Source organism: Anabas testudineus, chromosome 18 (genome assembly GCF_900324465.2).
Source record: "Anabas testudineus chromosome 18, fAnaTes1.2, whole genome shotgun sequence".
Lineage (NCBI taxonomy): Eukaryota > Metazoa > Chordata > Actinopteri > Anabantiformes > Anabantidae > Anabas > Anabas testudineus.
Window position 1 is genome coordinate 19,610,946 of NC_046627.1, and position 13,550 is coordinate 19,624,495.

The window sequence follows — 13,550 nt, forward strand, 5'->3', positions numbered from 1 at the left end:
GTTTGAGGTTTTCAGATCACGAAGAATAGATGCTTAATGCTTCTGCCTCTCACCAATGTAAGAAACAGATGCTATGGTATCAAACACTTTAAAAAGTAGAAAAAAATACTTTAATTTTAGATTTGTAGATGTCCCAGACATACTTAAGGGGTTCATTTTTGAAATACACAAACATAAAAGGGGTTATGGTTTACATAATTACTCCTCTCCCACTCTCGTCAAAACATTATAGCAGCCATGTTAGGTCCAGATTACTTTTTTTCTTTTGTAATAGAGTTTGAAGAAATTATATATTTGTTGCTAAGAGATCTAAAGCATCACATGGACAAAAACATGAGGCAGGAATTAATGTATAATTTGTGTCTCTCACAGCCAAGTCTTGCCCGACTCCTCCAGGCTGGAGGGAGGACAGTACTGGGAACAGGTCCCAGCACGCATTTCATGTCGGTCAGTCAGTTCGTGTCACCTGCCCCAAAGGTCAGCAGGTGAAAGGCAGCGGCATCATTACCTGCAGACCAGACCAGACCTGGACCCCCTTCAGCTCTGTTTGTGAAAGTAGGTGTAAAAAAAACTCTATTTGCCCCATCTGAGAATAAAGTGTATATTTCATGAACCACTAACAAGTCTGTACTTTGGCTGGAAGCAGATGACACAAACAAATTAGAACAAAGGTTTCTAGGAAACTTTAAATCATCAAGATTCACAACTTTGAATATATAGTAGATGGTTTATGTCAAGGAGAAGAACAGTGGAGAAATGTTATCTGTTAATTATCAACCATTTTATGTTTTGTTTTGGAGAAACCAACAATCAAATGATGACTTAATTAATTAGTAATCAAGCATGGATTTGAGATTGCACACCTCTGCATGCTTCCATTGTAGCCAGCGTTGCTCTGTACTTGCATGGCTCACTTACTGTAAATCTGCCTGTTAGTGTGAACACTCTCTGTTGTCTTTTTTCTAAGTTCAAGTCAAAACAAATACTTGTGTCCTGTACACTGAACCAATCACGGGTACCTCTGCAGCATCTATTGCAACTTTTGTCCAATAATCCTCTGATCTTTCTCACATACACTTGCCCTGAACATACTCAATGCCATTTATGTTCCTATGTCTCAGTATTTGCATGGACCTTATTCACCTATGTGCATGTGCACTGGGGTCATTTTAGTTCAGGAAAACTGTCACAATGTAAAATTCACACATTTGGATGTTTTGCATGAAGGTCACTTTGTTCAGGGGACAAAAACACACTTGATTTAATGTCTTTTACACAGTCGTCTCTCTCTTTAGTGCACAACTACTGCATTGTTGTAATTTGTATATAAATTCTGGGTGTGGACAAATTAAAAGTCTAGGAATTCTTCAGAACATGTAAATGTGCAGATCTCCACTGCTCAAGCAGAGTGTTGGCCGGGAAGTTGCTTCCTGAATTGTTGGTGCATGAGTGGCAATCACTTTTATAAAATGTAATGTGGTGAGGAAATGACACACAGACCAAACAGGAAACAACTTGTGTTAAATTTACACCTCGGACAGTCTCGACAGAGATAAACAGGAGCCACTATTGTACTTTATAGTGTTTCTATTTTATTCACTGGCAACTTCTTGACATCAAACACATGATCAAGGCGGCAGCAGCTTTAGCATAGACAGTAATTCGTGAGTCATTCCATCTGGGCTGTTGTACAGGGGTGTCCTGTGGCCCTCCCCTCCACGTGACCAACGGGGTGGTGCGGGGGGCAGTGTTCCAGTTCGGGGACGTGGCAGTGTACTCGTGTTTTGGCGGCTATGCCATGGAGGGCGTTGGAAGAAGTAGGTGTCTAGAGAACGGCACCTGGACGCCGCCTCCCACTTGCAGAGGTAGAGAGAACACAGAAAGGACTCTTCGCTATCTCAGGACACTTCTTCTCTTTCCCATATGACGCAGTATTTTAATTATTTCCTGGACTGCTACTTTTTTCTCCTTTATTCTGTGGGGAAATGTACTTTTCTGTTGTCCTAAAGGACAGCTTCACCACAGAACCTCTTCTACTGCTGTGAACAACACCTCTTTAAGGGCACTCTTTGCATCATGTATTGACACAGAACTCATACATATCAGTACTTTCTGTAGCCTGGATCCAGCCCAAGTAAAGGACAAATCTTCGCCAGCAGCATTAGCTTTATTGCCTATGGCCTGGTGTTTTTGTTCTTGTGGATTAAAACAGCTGCTAAAAAAAACCCATTGTCGCATTTTGGTGAACAGTGTTAGAGGGTCAAAGTGAAAAAGAAAGAGCTTCAATCTTTTTACTTTTTGTTTCAGTGCTGATCAGTCACAGTTTGAATATGTGTTTTGTAGAAGATTAGTCAGAAATACTCAGCCCATGACTTCATTTATAAATCACTCTGAAAATGAAAGTGAAACATTAAATTTACAGGCTCCTCCAAGTTACATTAATTTCATCACAGCAACTCATAATGTGACTCAGAAGTGCACACGGCCCTTGGTGCCTGTATTCATTCCTGAAAATATCTTCAAAAGTCTTCTTTGTACTTGTCAGATGAATAAAGGTTTGTGTGAATTAACAGATTAAACACATTTAGTTTTTTGCATTTATAAAAAGCCCCAACTTTATGTAAATGGGGTTTGCATACACATATAGAGTCAGTTTTCACTATAATTGTGAGGACTCTCATTGATGTAATGCATTCTCTAGCCTCTACCTCCAACCTAACCTAAACCCTAACGCCCAGTCTTAAAGCCAAAGATGCTCTTTGAAGATGTGAGGACAAGCTAAAATGTCCTCTCAAGAACGGCATTGAAACAGAATTTGTGCATACACACAACATTAAGTGGACTCTCTCAGGTCAGTGGTTGGATCCCCCCCAAATCATCATATCTCCAAAGAGAAGGAGAACCACTGCTCACGTCCTGCAACATGAAATTCAAATATCCCGTCTGATGTTTTGCATATGATAACAAAGGCTGGATCCAGGCAGCTCCCAACAGCTGCTGAACTTGTGTATTTTACATAAACACACACATTCAGACGGTTTCTGGTGATGTCTCGTTAGTACGTAGGAATTTAATCTGCTGTGTATGAATGCTGCTTTTGTTCTAGTGCATGATGTCGCATGGCCAGAGCTGCATCAGATGTCTTGCAAATAGAGACATAACCTGTGAGCTCATGTTACTGTTGTTTCCTTTTCCACTGTTACTGTTGTCTGCGAGGTATCGAATGTATCTGCTCGCTGTTTCAGACTGAACCTTATTTTGAAATTCCTGTTCCTGTGTGTGTGTCTCAGCTGTGTGTTGGCTGCAGTGTCAGAACGGAGGTGTGTGTCAGCGGCCCAACACTTGCTCCTGCCCCGAGGGCTGGATGGGCCGACTTTGTGAGGAGCGTAAGTATTTAATCATAAAAAACCTGTGTCGCTGTATTTTAACACTCAGGCCAGTGTCAGAAGTGTTACACCATTCTCTTTACTTCAAGTGTTTAGGATGTAAACAAAAGCAGAGGGGATAAATTACTTCCTGTTTCAGATTGTCTCTGTTTTGTCTTCTTTAATAACAGCTATCTGCATCTTGCCGTGCCTAAATGGAGGCCGTTGTGTGGCACCCTATCAGTGTGAGTGTCCCACAGGGTGGACGGGCACACGGTGTCACACTGGTGAGTTGGAGTCAGTGATGCTGACACATATTTAATCTGGTACATTTACATGGGTTTGTAATAATAAATGATCTCAAAGGGACTAAATTGTCTGACATGACAGTGTGTTACTGGTTTTATTTATTTTATTTCAGAATCAGTAAAAGCCTGATCATGTGCAATTCTCAATTTTCATAACAATAACTTGTCCTACTCAGTATTCCTGAGCAAATACCTGTAGTTACTGATAACTATGGTGCTTCATGTTTGTTCCTGCGTGTATCACTTCTCTGCAGCTGTGTGTTCGTCACCTTGTCTGAACGGAGGCAGATGCATTAGGCCGAACAGATGTCACTGCAGTTCGGGGTGGGGTGGACACGACTGCTCCAGGTAGTCAAAGACAAACACACATACACTTACAAAAATCACTTTACAACCCAAACGCTAAGATCCATATTTTATTCACAATAGAACATAGAAAACATATTGAATGTTTAAACTCCCAAAACTCCAGCAACTGGTCTGGGATGCTACACTGTTTTGTATATAACAACAACAGTAACATCCATCTCTCTGAAAACTGTGTGCAGATCAAACATAAGAGCTTCATAATACCTGATAACCAAACACAATAAGTTATGAAATATAATGAAGAACAAATAGTTCAACTCTGCACGATTTTGTGGTCCTTGTGTTTTATCTACTGATGCTCACACTCAGATGACTCATTAATCAACTCATCAGTCTTGTTTTACTTGATGACTCCCATTGTTCCCCTGTTGTCTATATGTCTGAGCCTCAAGTTTTAAGCAAAACATTTACTATGTGGTGTTGTTATAGTGGAAATTATGACATAAGAAATTAGACTTACTGTAAGTAAATTAAAATCCTATTAGCATTTAACATGTCAATAAACATTTAGTAGAAGCTTTAGTTGTTTAGTATTTTGGATTGTCTCCATGCCACACCGCACAGGAACTGAAACTGAGGCCTGAAATAAATAAACACATTCAGAACGCCCCATGGTTTCCTGGAAGATCAACCACAAGTGGATGATTCAGAAACAGCTGAAATATAAATCTCTCCAGCAAAGTTTGACGTCGTATAATAATCCTACTTATTAATGTTTATAACTGTGTTTGGAGACTATAAGTGAACAATCTACTCGGAAAATATCAAAAATAAATTAAACCAAATTACTCTTTTTTACCCCCAGGCAGCGGCGTTAACTTTTCAATAACTCTGTGCTGTCCTGACACCACAATTGTGACAGCTTTTGCAACACAGTGACACTTGTGAAATCCAAAGTATATCCTGTACTCAATCACTTACTATGAGGTGTTATGAGAAAACACAGGGTGAGGGCAAAAGATCTGATCGCATAAGAAAATTATTGTAACTGTAACCAGCTTTGAATCAAAGCCTTTAAATGTCCTGTAGAGTATTTACTTCCACACTGCTCTCCTGACTATGATCAGATGTCTTGGCATTCCTGTGATGTGTATTTACCTGTAAATGTTATATTCTGTCTTTAGAAAATTAGGAAAAGTATTTATTTTGATTTTTAGAGGCTCAACACCAGGATCCTGTAGTCTGCAGTCGTAGTCATGCACCTGCATGTGCAGGTGCATCTTCAACTCAAGTTAAACACAGCATATAAAGCTCGGTTAGTGTAAATAATAAATGATCAATGAAGATCTAATGTGATCTAATGTGCATACTCCAAATAAATGCACAAAGAAAAGAAATACTGTTATTTATGATCAAAAGCAGAATCTGCTGATCTGCTCAGTTACTACAGAAATGACGGAGACACAGCTGCACAAACCACATTCACAAACCTCACATCCTAAATATAATCACAACCCAGTTAAAACTCATAACTGGCCTATTATACTTCATGTTCTGAGGTCTCTGAGGGTTGTCACAAAGCTTTGTGGTAAATGTAGAAAAATCCAACTTCAAACAAAACTGTTCTCTTAACAAATTGAAATCTGCAGCAGAGATAATGTAGAGGTGAGTTTTATAGTTTTTCAGTTTTGAGCTTAACTTGAAAATTGAAATTATTGTTTAATTGAAATACTTCTGTGTTCTTTCCTTTAGTTGTGATGCACAGTAACATACTGTATGTACACAGTATACACTTGTTCCAGCTCTAACAAACCTCAGACGGCTAAACACGGTTTCTTCTCCCCTCTGTTTTCAGGAAAAGGAGATCAGGATACTATCACTTCTAAAGTTTCCACTCAGCTCCATGTGAATCGTCTTTTAAGTTAACTTACACTTGTACACCATTCATTCTCATCTCTCTGCAAAGGCAAAGCAAGAACCATGTTGTAAAATAAAGCTGTATTTTTTCATATAGAGAATCGACAGTATTAAACATATGCTGCTATACACTTGTATGATGTGTAAAAACTTGATGTGATTGTCCAATGTATATGTGTAAACTATTCTCACATTTTTATTAAAGCATAAAATACAACTAAATGTTCTTTGGACCCGATTCTATGCTCTCGCAGAAGCAGCTGTTTATCAGTGTGTGAAATGTGAAGTATGAGGACAACAGCTCTGTAATTCATCTCCATTTATTTAAATCCACGTGTTTAAAACATACAAATAAAGCTCAGGAGCAAACAGGAATTCATGAGGGTCACAGTAGCTACTGTGGATTTTATACAGCGTGGGTGTGAGTGGATTGGTCGGTGGAGTTATTATTTCAGTTGATTCAGCTTTTCCTTCAGTTTGTTTTCATCAGCACCAGAGAACTCTGCAATCTGAAAGACAGAAGTTAAAAATGCTTCAAATGTCTGTTTGTGAGTCCTGAAGCTGAAGTTGACAGAGTGAATTTAGTCAGGGGAGTAGAAACTTAACTCCAAGTTTACTTCCTGTCTCCTGTATGTGTTAATGAGCAACTAATCCGGACAGATTACATATTTATTAGAGTTATTATGTCTGCTGCGTGTCTAAACGTACCTTTTTTCCATTCTTGTAAAAGTGGAATGTGGGCATGCAAGAAATCCCACAAGATGAACTCACATCCTGCAAGAAGAGCAAAGAGTCAAACCCACCCAGCCACCACGCCCTAACTGAGCGTTTAAGCCTATTGCAACGTGCACATTTCATTTGTTGAATTGCAGTAAAGTAAGTCGAAACACTCACTGCAGCTTCATCCACGTCCACCTTCAGGAACACCACATTATTGTATTCGCTAGCTTCAGACAATTTCTGCAAGAGAAAATGTTTATATTTAAAAGAAGATGAAATGCCAAGAAGACATGACTTCACTTTGGTTTTACTTTTGGTTTTGTACCACTGTCTTCCATTAAGTGTCTTTAAATGTGACTTACTGCAAACTTTGGACCAATAACTCTGCAGGGGCCACACCAGGTGGCTGTGAAGTCCACCACCACCAGCTTGTTTCCAGCTTCACTCAGGGCAGCATTGAACTCAGCCTACAGAGAAACAAATCATAATAATATAATAATAATAATAATAACTGTAGATTGTTCTGTTATTAACCTGAGCTTCTTCTACTCCTGCCTACATCAATATATAGAAGGTTTGTTCTTGTTTTTCTGATGTGAGTTAAATATGAAGTAAAACCCTAAAAGACGCGTTTTAAAAATAACTCGGTGTCTCTTTGTTGTTTCATCTGGAGCAGTCGGTTCAGCAGGTTTGTCCACTCTCAGCTTCCCCCTGTCCTTAGTAGACTGCAGGAATTCATATTTCACAGCCAACTTAGTTCACATCAGATCATGTACAACTATAAAAGTACATGTCGTCCTCCCAAAGCTGGACTAGATTAAAGGGAGAAAACTACTAACGAGGAGCTGATGTCTGACAGACGATTTGTGCTGAGTCACCGAAGCTAAAAGGAAATAACTTCACTCCTGAATGTTAAATTTAAAAAAATCCTCTCAAGTAAACTAGAAGAAAAATAAAAAATAAACTCTGTAACATGGAAAAAGCATATTTCCAACAATGATGCCATGAAATACTGAGCTTCAAACACGGAAGTGGGGTTTTTAATAATGTAACAAATAGATAAATAAACTATCAAATAAAAGAGCAAAATAAACAAGTTACAAACTCACCAGGCTTTTCACTTGGCGGACCATGGTGTAGGATGAACAGTCCCACGGATAGAGAGAGGGTTTGTTTGAAAACTCTGCTGTGTTTTGGTCCCAGCTGAGTGGAGACGAGCTGTGAAACAGACTGACAACAGACAAACATCAGGTCTGTGTCTTTATATGAGTCAGAGGAGTCAGTGTGTCATCATCAGTACAGTGCTGACATCATAACAGCCTCAAATCTAAAGGAAAGACTTGAAGTGACTGATTATTCACTTAGCAGCAAAACGATTTTCAAACTAAAAGCATATAAAATGTTTTATATTTTAGTGTAACATTAGGTTTCTGTATCTTTTAGTTCAACTTCTTCATATCTCTTTTTATACCTTATACCCATCATACCATACCGTTGTCCGTCAGTTTTATTTTGTCAACTTTTTCTTATGTTTAATATTTTATAACAGGTTTGTAGCAGTTTTATATTTTAGTTTTAGTTTCTTTGACTTCCACCCACTCACCCGGACACAAAGGCGCCACCTGCTGGTTGGATCGTGAGTTCGGGGTGTGGTGATGTGGGTGTTGAACTATCTGCAAGTAAATTCCTGTCTGTTTATTGTTGTTTATTTATCATATCAAGTGTTTTGATGCACAAATGTTCACTTGTGTTATGTAGTTACTGTCAATCACTAGTTAATTAAATCTGTCTCACTGTTGATTTCTTGGTTCAGTGTGATCAAGTATCTGTTGACAAGTTTTGATTTGGTGATGTCTCAATATATCACTCTAAAACCATTCTCATGTCTTCTTCTATCCTGTTCGACGTCCTTAAATACTCCATTAATACAGATATACATAAGAAAAGTCAAGAAGAAGTAGAAGAAATATTTCACGTGTCAATATCAATTTGTGGGTGCAGATTTAAAGCTCCAACACAAACTGAACAATTCATAAACACAACTGCATCTTAACTGAGGACAGTTCAAGCAGACATGCATAAAACAGACTAATGTAGGTGTGTACACATAAAATATGTCTTTTGCAACAACAACAACGGTTTGGCTCCTCACTCTGGTCCTGATATGTACAAGTAAAGTGACTCCACCATTTCTATATCTTCAGACTGTCCCAAGCTGGAAAATGCAGTGCCCCACATGCACACTTCCACTGTGGAAGTGAATCCTGGTGCTCTGGTCCAGCTGTCCTGTGACCCTGGTTTCTTCCTGGTGGGGGAGCCAGTGCTGCAGTGCCAAAATAAAGGAGAGTGGAGCCACCCCTTACCCAGCTGTGAACGTAAGGCAAAAGCCATTGATTGATTATTTCTATTATTACCACAGGTTTTTTCCCGTCTAAAATGAAATGAAATGTTTAAAAAGACATTTCAAAGAAGGAACTCAGTATAAATATGTGTCTCAGTTTGTTGTATTTCAATTATTAACCAATCAGTTCTTATGTTAGTGCTGGTTTAACACACTTTCTCTCCAGTCACTGTCAGATATATGAATTCAAGGCGTTAGGATCTAATTAACATAGTTATAAAGAACCTTTTAAAAACACATTACCTAACCACAGTGTTGCACTGAGTAACACATTTGGTTCACACTCACTCACTCACTCACATCTGGTTATTTGATGTTGGTAATAATAAAGCTGATAATAAACTAATAATAAAACAGAACAGTTAAATTATTTAGAACAGAATTAATGTGGGCCTTTAGGTTGCTCTTTATTGTATATGATGAAAGTGTTTTGTGATCATAGTTTTTAGAAACACAAATTAAACTACACAGTTTTTTTTTATTATACAGATAAATAATATGCATACACACACGTACACATGCACATACGTTTTCTACAAACACACACTATGCAGCTGTCTGTTTGTCTTGACAACTGCACCTCCACCTCGAGAATGAGAAGCTGACTTCCTCAGCACCTACAGTCTGATTCTGTCCATTAATCAGCCCATATAAAATTAATATATAGTAAATGTGAAGTGATTATAGTTATACTGTAAGTGTAATATGTAAAGCAACTGCAGAAAACGTCATGCAGTAATATTGTAGTTAGAGCAAAAAGCTTTGTCTCCTGCACTTCAACAGTCTGCCCACAGTGACCTATACAGGAAGTCACATGATTTCTCCTCATCCATTAGTTTGTTGTTACAAAACAAACAGAAGGAGCTGACTCACTCTGTTTCTAATACACTGATACCCACTGATAAGATCCTCTTCGATCTTCTTCAACGTGAAAACTTGATACAATGAGTTTTAAAATACTCAAGACAAAGAATGAAGATCTGCTGACGTTAGTAGAAGATACAACATTTAGAAAAGGATCACTGTCTCTAATGTTAAAGCAAACTCAGCTCTTCTTAATCATCACGTTTCTCACTATTACTACGAATCAATAGAAGCTGCACTTTGCTCAGCTTAGATCATGTGCTGTGGTTTTAATTTACACCTTGTTCTCTATCCAGGGAGATGGATCGTGGAGAGGCACTCAGCCTGGCTAAGTCACTCCTGAAAACACAAATACTGAGATTATGGATGAGGACATTTTGCCACCAAAGACCGTGACGCTGCAGAGAAAGCCGAGTCAGCTCTAAAATAACTGCTTCTTGACAACTGACATCAAATCTACAACTTTATCAAAACTCACCTACACAGTGTTTTCTTAGGGCAGTTTTTCATGTTGATGCTAATGTTTGAAACGCTTCTTCCAGTCAAAGTGTTCAATTTTTATGTCAAGGACAACAGAACTCATTGTACGTGTATTTGATCTTTTAACTCTGTATTGTATTTGTTTTATTTACTTTTGATAAATTAATCACTAATTATTTATTATTGATTATATCCATGAGCTCATTCTCAGAGTACAATGTCCTGCGTTAGTATTTAACTTGGTCTTTATTAAATTATAATCTTGTTTCTTTTTGAATTAGTTATTGAATTAGTTATTTTTTGGGTAAATCACCAATTTAGCTTCAGGAATTTAAAATCATTTCTAATTATTGATAACACGTCTGCATGCTGCGTGTTTTGTTCCAGGCGTCGCTCTGTGCTCATGTGGTTCATTTAGATCTACACACTCTCTCTCTCTGAGCTTTTGTTAAAACAAATGAGGCTCCATCAAACACCGTGTTGTCCTGCACGCCGGACTAATCACAGGCACCTCTGCAGATTCTATGGCAACCTTTGTCTGATAATCCTCTGATCTTTCTTACATGCAGTTGTCCTGAATATGCACAATGGTGCTAACGGTCCTTTTTGCTTGTAGATTATTCTCCTGTCTGCCTGTTTGTCGTGAGGGGAAACTTTCACAACAGTGAAGTCACACGTTTGGGTGTTTTGCATTGTTCATCCACACAGTTGTCTGTCCATCTGCAGGGCACAATTACATAGTTGTGTTTTGTATAAATTCTGGGTGTACACAAAATAAAACACATTAAAATCTAGTAATTCTTCAGAATGGGTCCATGAGAGGAAAACCCCTTCACATGACAACATACCAAACAAGGAACCCGGCCTTTCTTTCTGTTGTCATAAAGGAAAGCTTCACCACAGACCTCCTCTCTTCCCGTTGTACTTCCCTTTCTGCGTACTCATGCACTATGTTTTGATACATGACTCACATACTGTGAGCACTTTGTGAAGCTGGATCCAGTCCCATTAAAAGAAAAATCCACCCTGAGACACGTTAACCATTTCATTTGATCACATTTGTAGTTTATTTAGCTGTACAACGACTTAATTCTGGGCTTTCAGGGCTCGTCTGTTATAATCTGAACTCAGCGCTGGTCAAAGTTTAGGAAAAGAGCCTTAATTTATCCTGGAGTCAAATGTGGCTGATGTGACTCATACAGTAGTTTCCTACTTTCTGTTGATGTTGACCCACTTGTGGCTTTTCACTCTCAGGTCAGTGGTTGACTATCTTCTTGTCATATTGTTATATCTCCAAAGAGAAAGAGAAACCATGAAATGGCCCCTCTGTTGTTTTTTTTTTTTTTTTGAAAACAATCCAAGCAGCAACAGCTGCTGGATTTGTCCACAGAAACACACACAGATTACAAATTATTTTTAAATTCGTTTTCTCTATCCCAGCAAAATACTGTCACCGTTTATAGACACTGTGTCTCCTGCTTTCTCATCACATGAGGTAAAGAAACAATGTCCAGGAATCTCCAATAGTCCAAGAAACACCAGATTAGAGATTGACAGCAGAGATTTAACCCTACTGAATGTTTGCTGTAGTGCCACAAGTCAAAAGTACTGCTTGATTAGATACTTAGAAAACCAATGTTAGATGATTAGATGTATTGAATTGGTGAAATATCCGCTGCAGATGGTTATAAATCACAGTTATGATCTCACTTCCTGTTTTCACTTGTCTCTGGTGTCTGAATGGAGGCCCTTTGCGTCACACGGGTGAGCTCAGGTTTGAGTCCGTGACGCTCACACGTGTTTAAGCTGGTACATGTGTGAGTAAACGTGTTCACCTGCTGAGTAAGTTAATAGTTCAGTGACTATTAGTAGTGGAGTAAATCATCACTCCACGGGATTCACTTGACGTCACCGTCACTGTCACCCTGACAACAATAACCCAGGAGAGTTGTAATGAAGGATTTCTTTTCCCCTTTGATGAGGTTTTTATTTATTTATTTATTTAATATGTTTTATTAGTTCATAGTTTTTGTTCCACCTACCACGTCAGAATGTTTTTAGGAACTGGGAACACTTGTTACAGTATTCATGGAGACTCCTGTCTATTACATATTGATAACAATTTATCTTCAGGAGACCATGGATGGACGTCTTCTGTGTGGCTCTCTTCAAGTCGTTCCATAGCATCTTTATTGGGTTGAGGTCTGGACTCTGACTTGGCCACTCCGAAAGGCGGATTTTGTGTTTTCTGAAGCCATTCTGTGTTTTGGGTCATTGTCCTGTTGTAGTCACTGCGAGTTGGCCATGTCCTGATGCAGCAAAGCAGGCCCTAATCATGATGTTTCCTCCACTATACTTGGATACGATTGGGATGATGCTTTCATTGTTATGTGCAGTAACCTTTTTACAACAAATGTAGTTTTGTGGGTTCTTTGCACATAGTTAAAATTGTTTCATCAGTCGAAAGAACATTTTGCCAATACTGCTGTTGAGTGTCACTGTGCTCTTTCACAACCTTCAGACGGACAACAATGTTCTTTTTTCAGTAAACAGTAGCTTCCTTCGTGATGTCCTGCCATAGACACCCTGCTTGTTTAATTTTTGATGTACTATAGACTCTTGAACACAAATGTTAGCCAGTTCCAATAATGCCTTTACATCTTTGACTGTCACTCTGGGTTGTTTCTTTACTTCATTAATGAGTGTTTGTTGTGCTACTAGGGTCTAGGAAATAAACTGTTTAACATGTTTCTGAAACAGACTTAAAATATGAAGGTTGAAAGGAGGTAATTAGATTCAGCCTTTGTTTAAGTTTCTCTTTTTATAGATTGTCAAATGTAGACTGGTGAATTTCTTTGACATCACTTTGTTACTCTTTCCAGCTTTATGTAAATCAATTATTCTTGATCGTAGATCCTCCGAAAGCTCCTTTTGGCGAGGCATGATTCACAAAGGCGTATTCTTCTTGAGTAGAGCAAACTCATAAAGTTAAGTGTTTTTTGTCAGTCGAAGTAGCTCTAGACCACACGTCCAAACTCATTTTCTTAATTTATGCCAGCAACTGTCTCCAACTAGCTTTTTTGAGGTTTTTTACTTTTTCCACTCGCACTGTGAGGTTTTCATGGTTGTTCTCAATAGAGACATGAAAGATCAGAATTTATTTCACACTGTTGTTAATTCTCAACT

The 13,550-nt window shown here is 38.5% G+C and overlaps 2 protein-coding genes across 4 annotated transcripts in view; one reads left to right on the forward strand and one right to left on the reverse strand.

Annotated features, from left to right (window-relative positions):
- svep1 (sushi, von Willebrand factor type A, EGF and pentraxin domain containing 1) overlaps window positions 1-6,116 on the forward strand; it is a 78,814-nt gene extending 72,698 nt beyond the window's left edge. For 2 of the 3 annotated variants that reach the window (XM_026352766.1, XM_026352767.1), the window contains exons 44-49: window positions 373-555; window positions 1,695-1,865; window positions 3,291-3,386; window positions 3,557-3,652; window positions 3,928-4,021; window positions 5,838-6,116. In XM_026352766.1, the coding sequence (XP_026208551.1) occupies window positions 373-555; window positions 1,695-1,865; window positions 3,291-3,386; window positions 3,557-3,652; window positions 3,928-4,021; window positions 5,838-5,868 (671 nt within the window). In that variant the 3' untranslated portion in view covers window positions 5,869-6,116. The remainder of the gene's footprint in view (window positions 1-372; window positions 556-1,694; window positions 1,866-3,290; window positions 3,387-3,556; window positions 3,653-3,927; window positions 4,022-5,837) is intronic. The other variant, XM_026352768.1, reaches the window with a different exon arrangement.
- Window positions 6,117-6,203: 87 nt separating this feature from the next.
- On the reverse strand, window positions 6,204-7,880 carry LOC113157677 (thioredoxin-like). The gene is made up of 5 exons (XM_026353269.1): window positions 7,729-7,880; window positions 6,982-7,086; window positions 6,794-6,859; window positions 6,608-6,673; window positions 6,204-6,408 (listed from the first exon to the last, which is right to left on the reverse strand). Exons 1-5 carry the CDS (start codon window positions 7,750-7,752, stop codon window positions 6,346-6,348), a joined length of 324 nt encoding a protein of 107 aa, XP_026209054.1. The 5' UTR covers window positions 7,753-7,880; the 3' UTR covers window positions 6,204-6,345.
- Window positions 7,881-13,550: the final 5,670 nt, after the last annotated feature.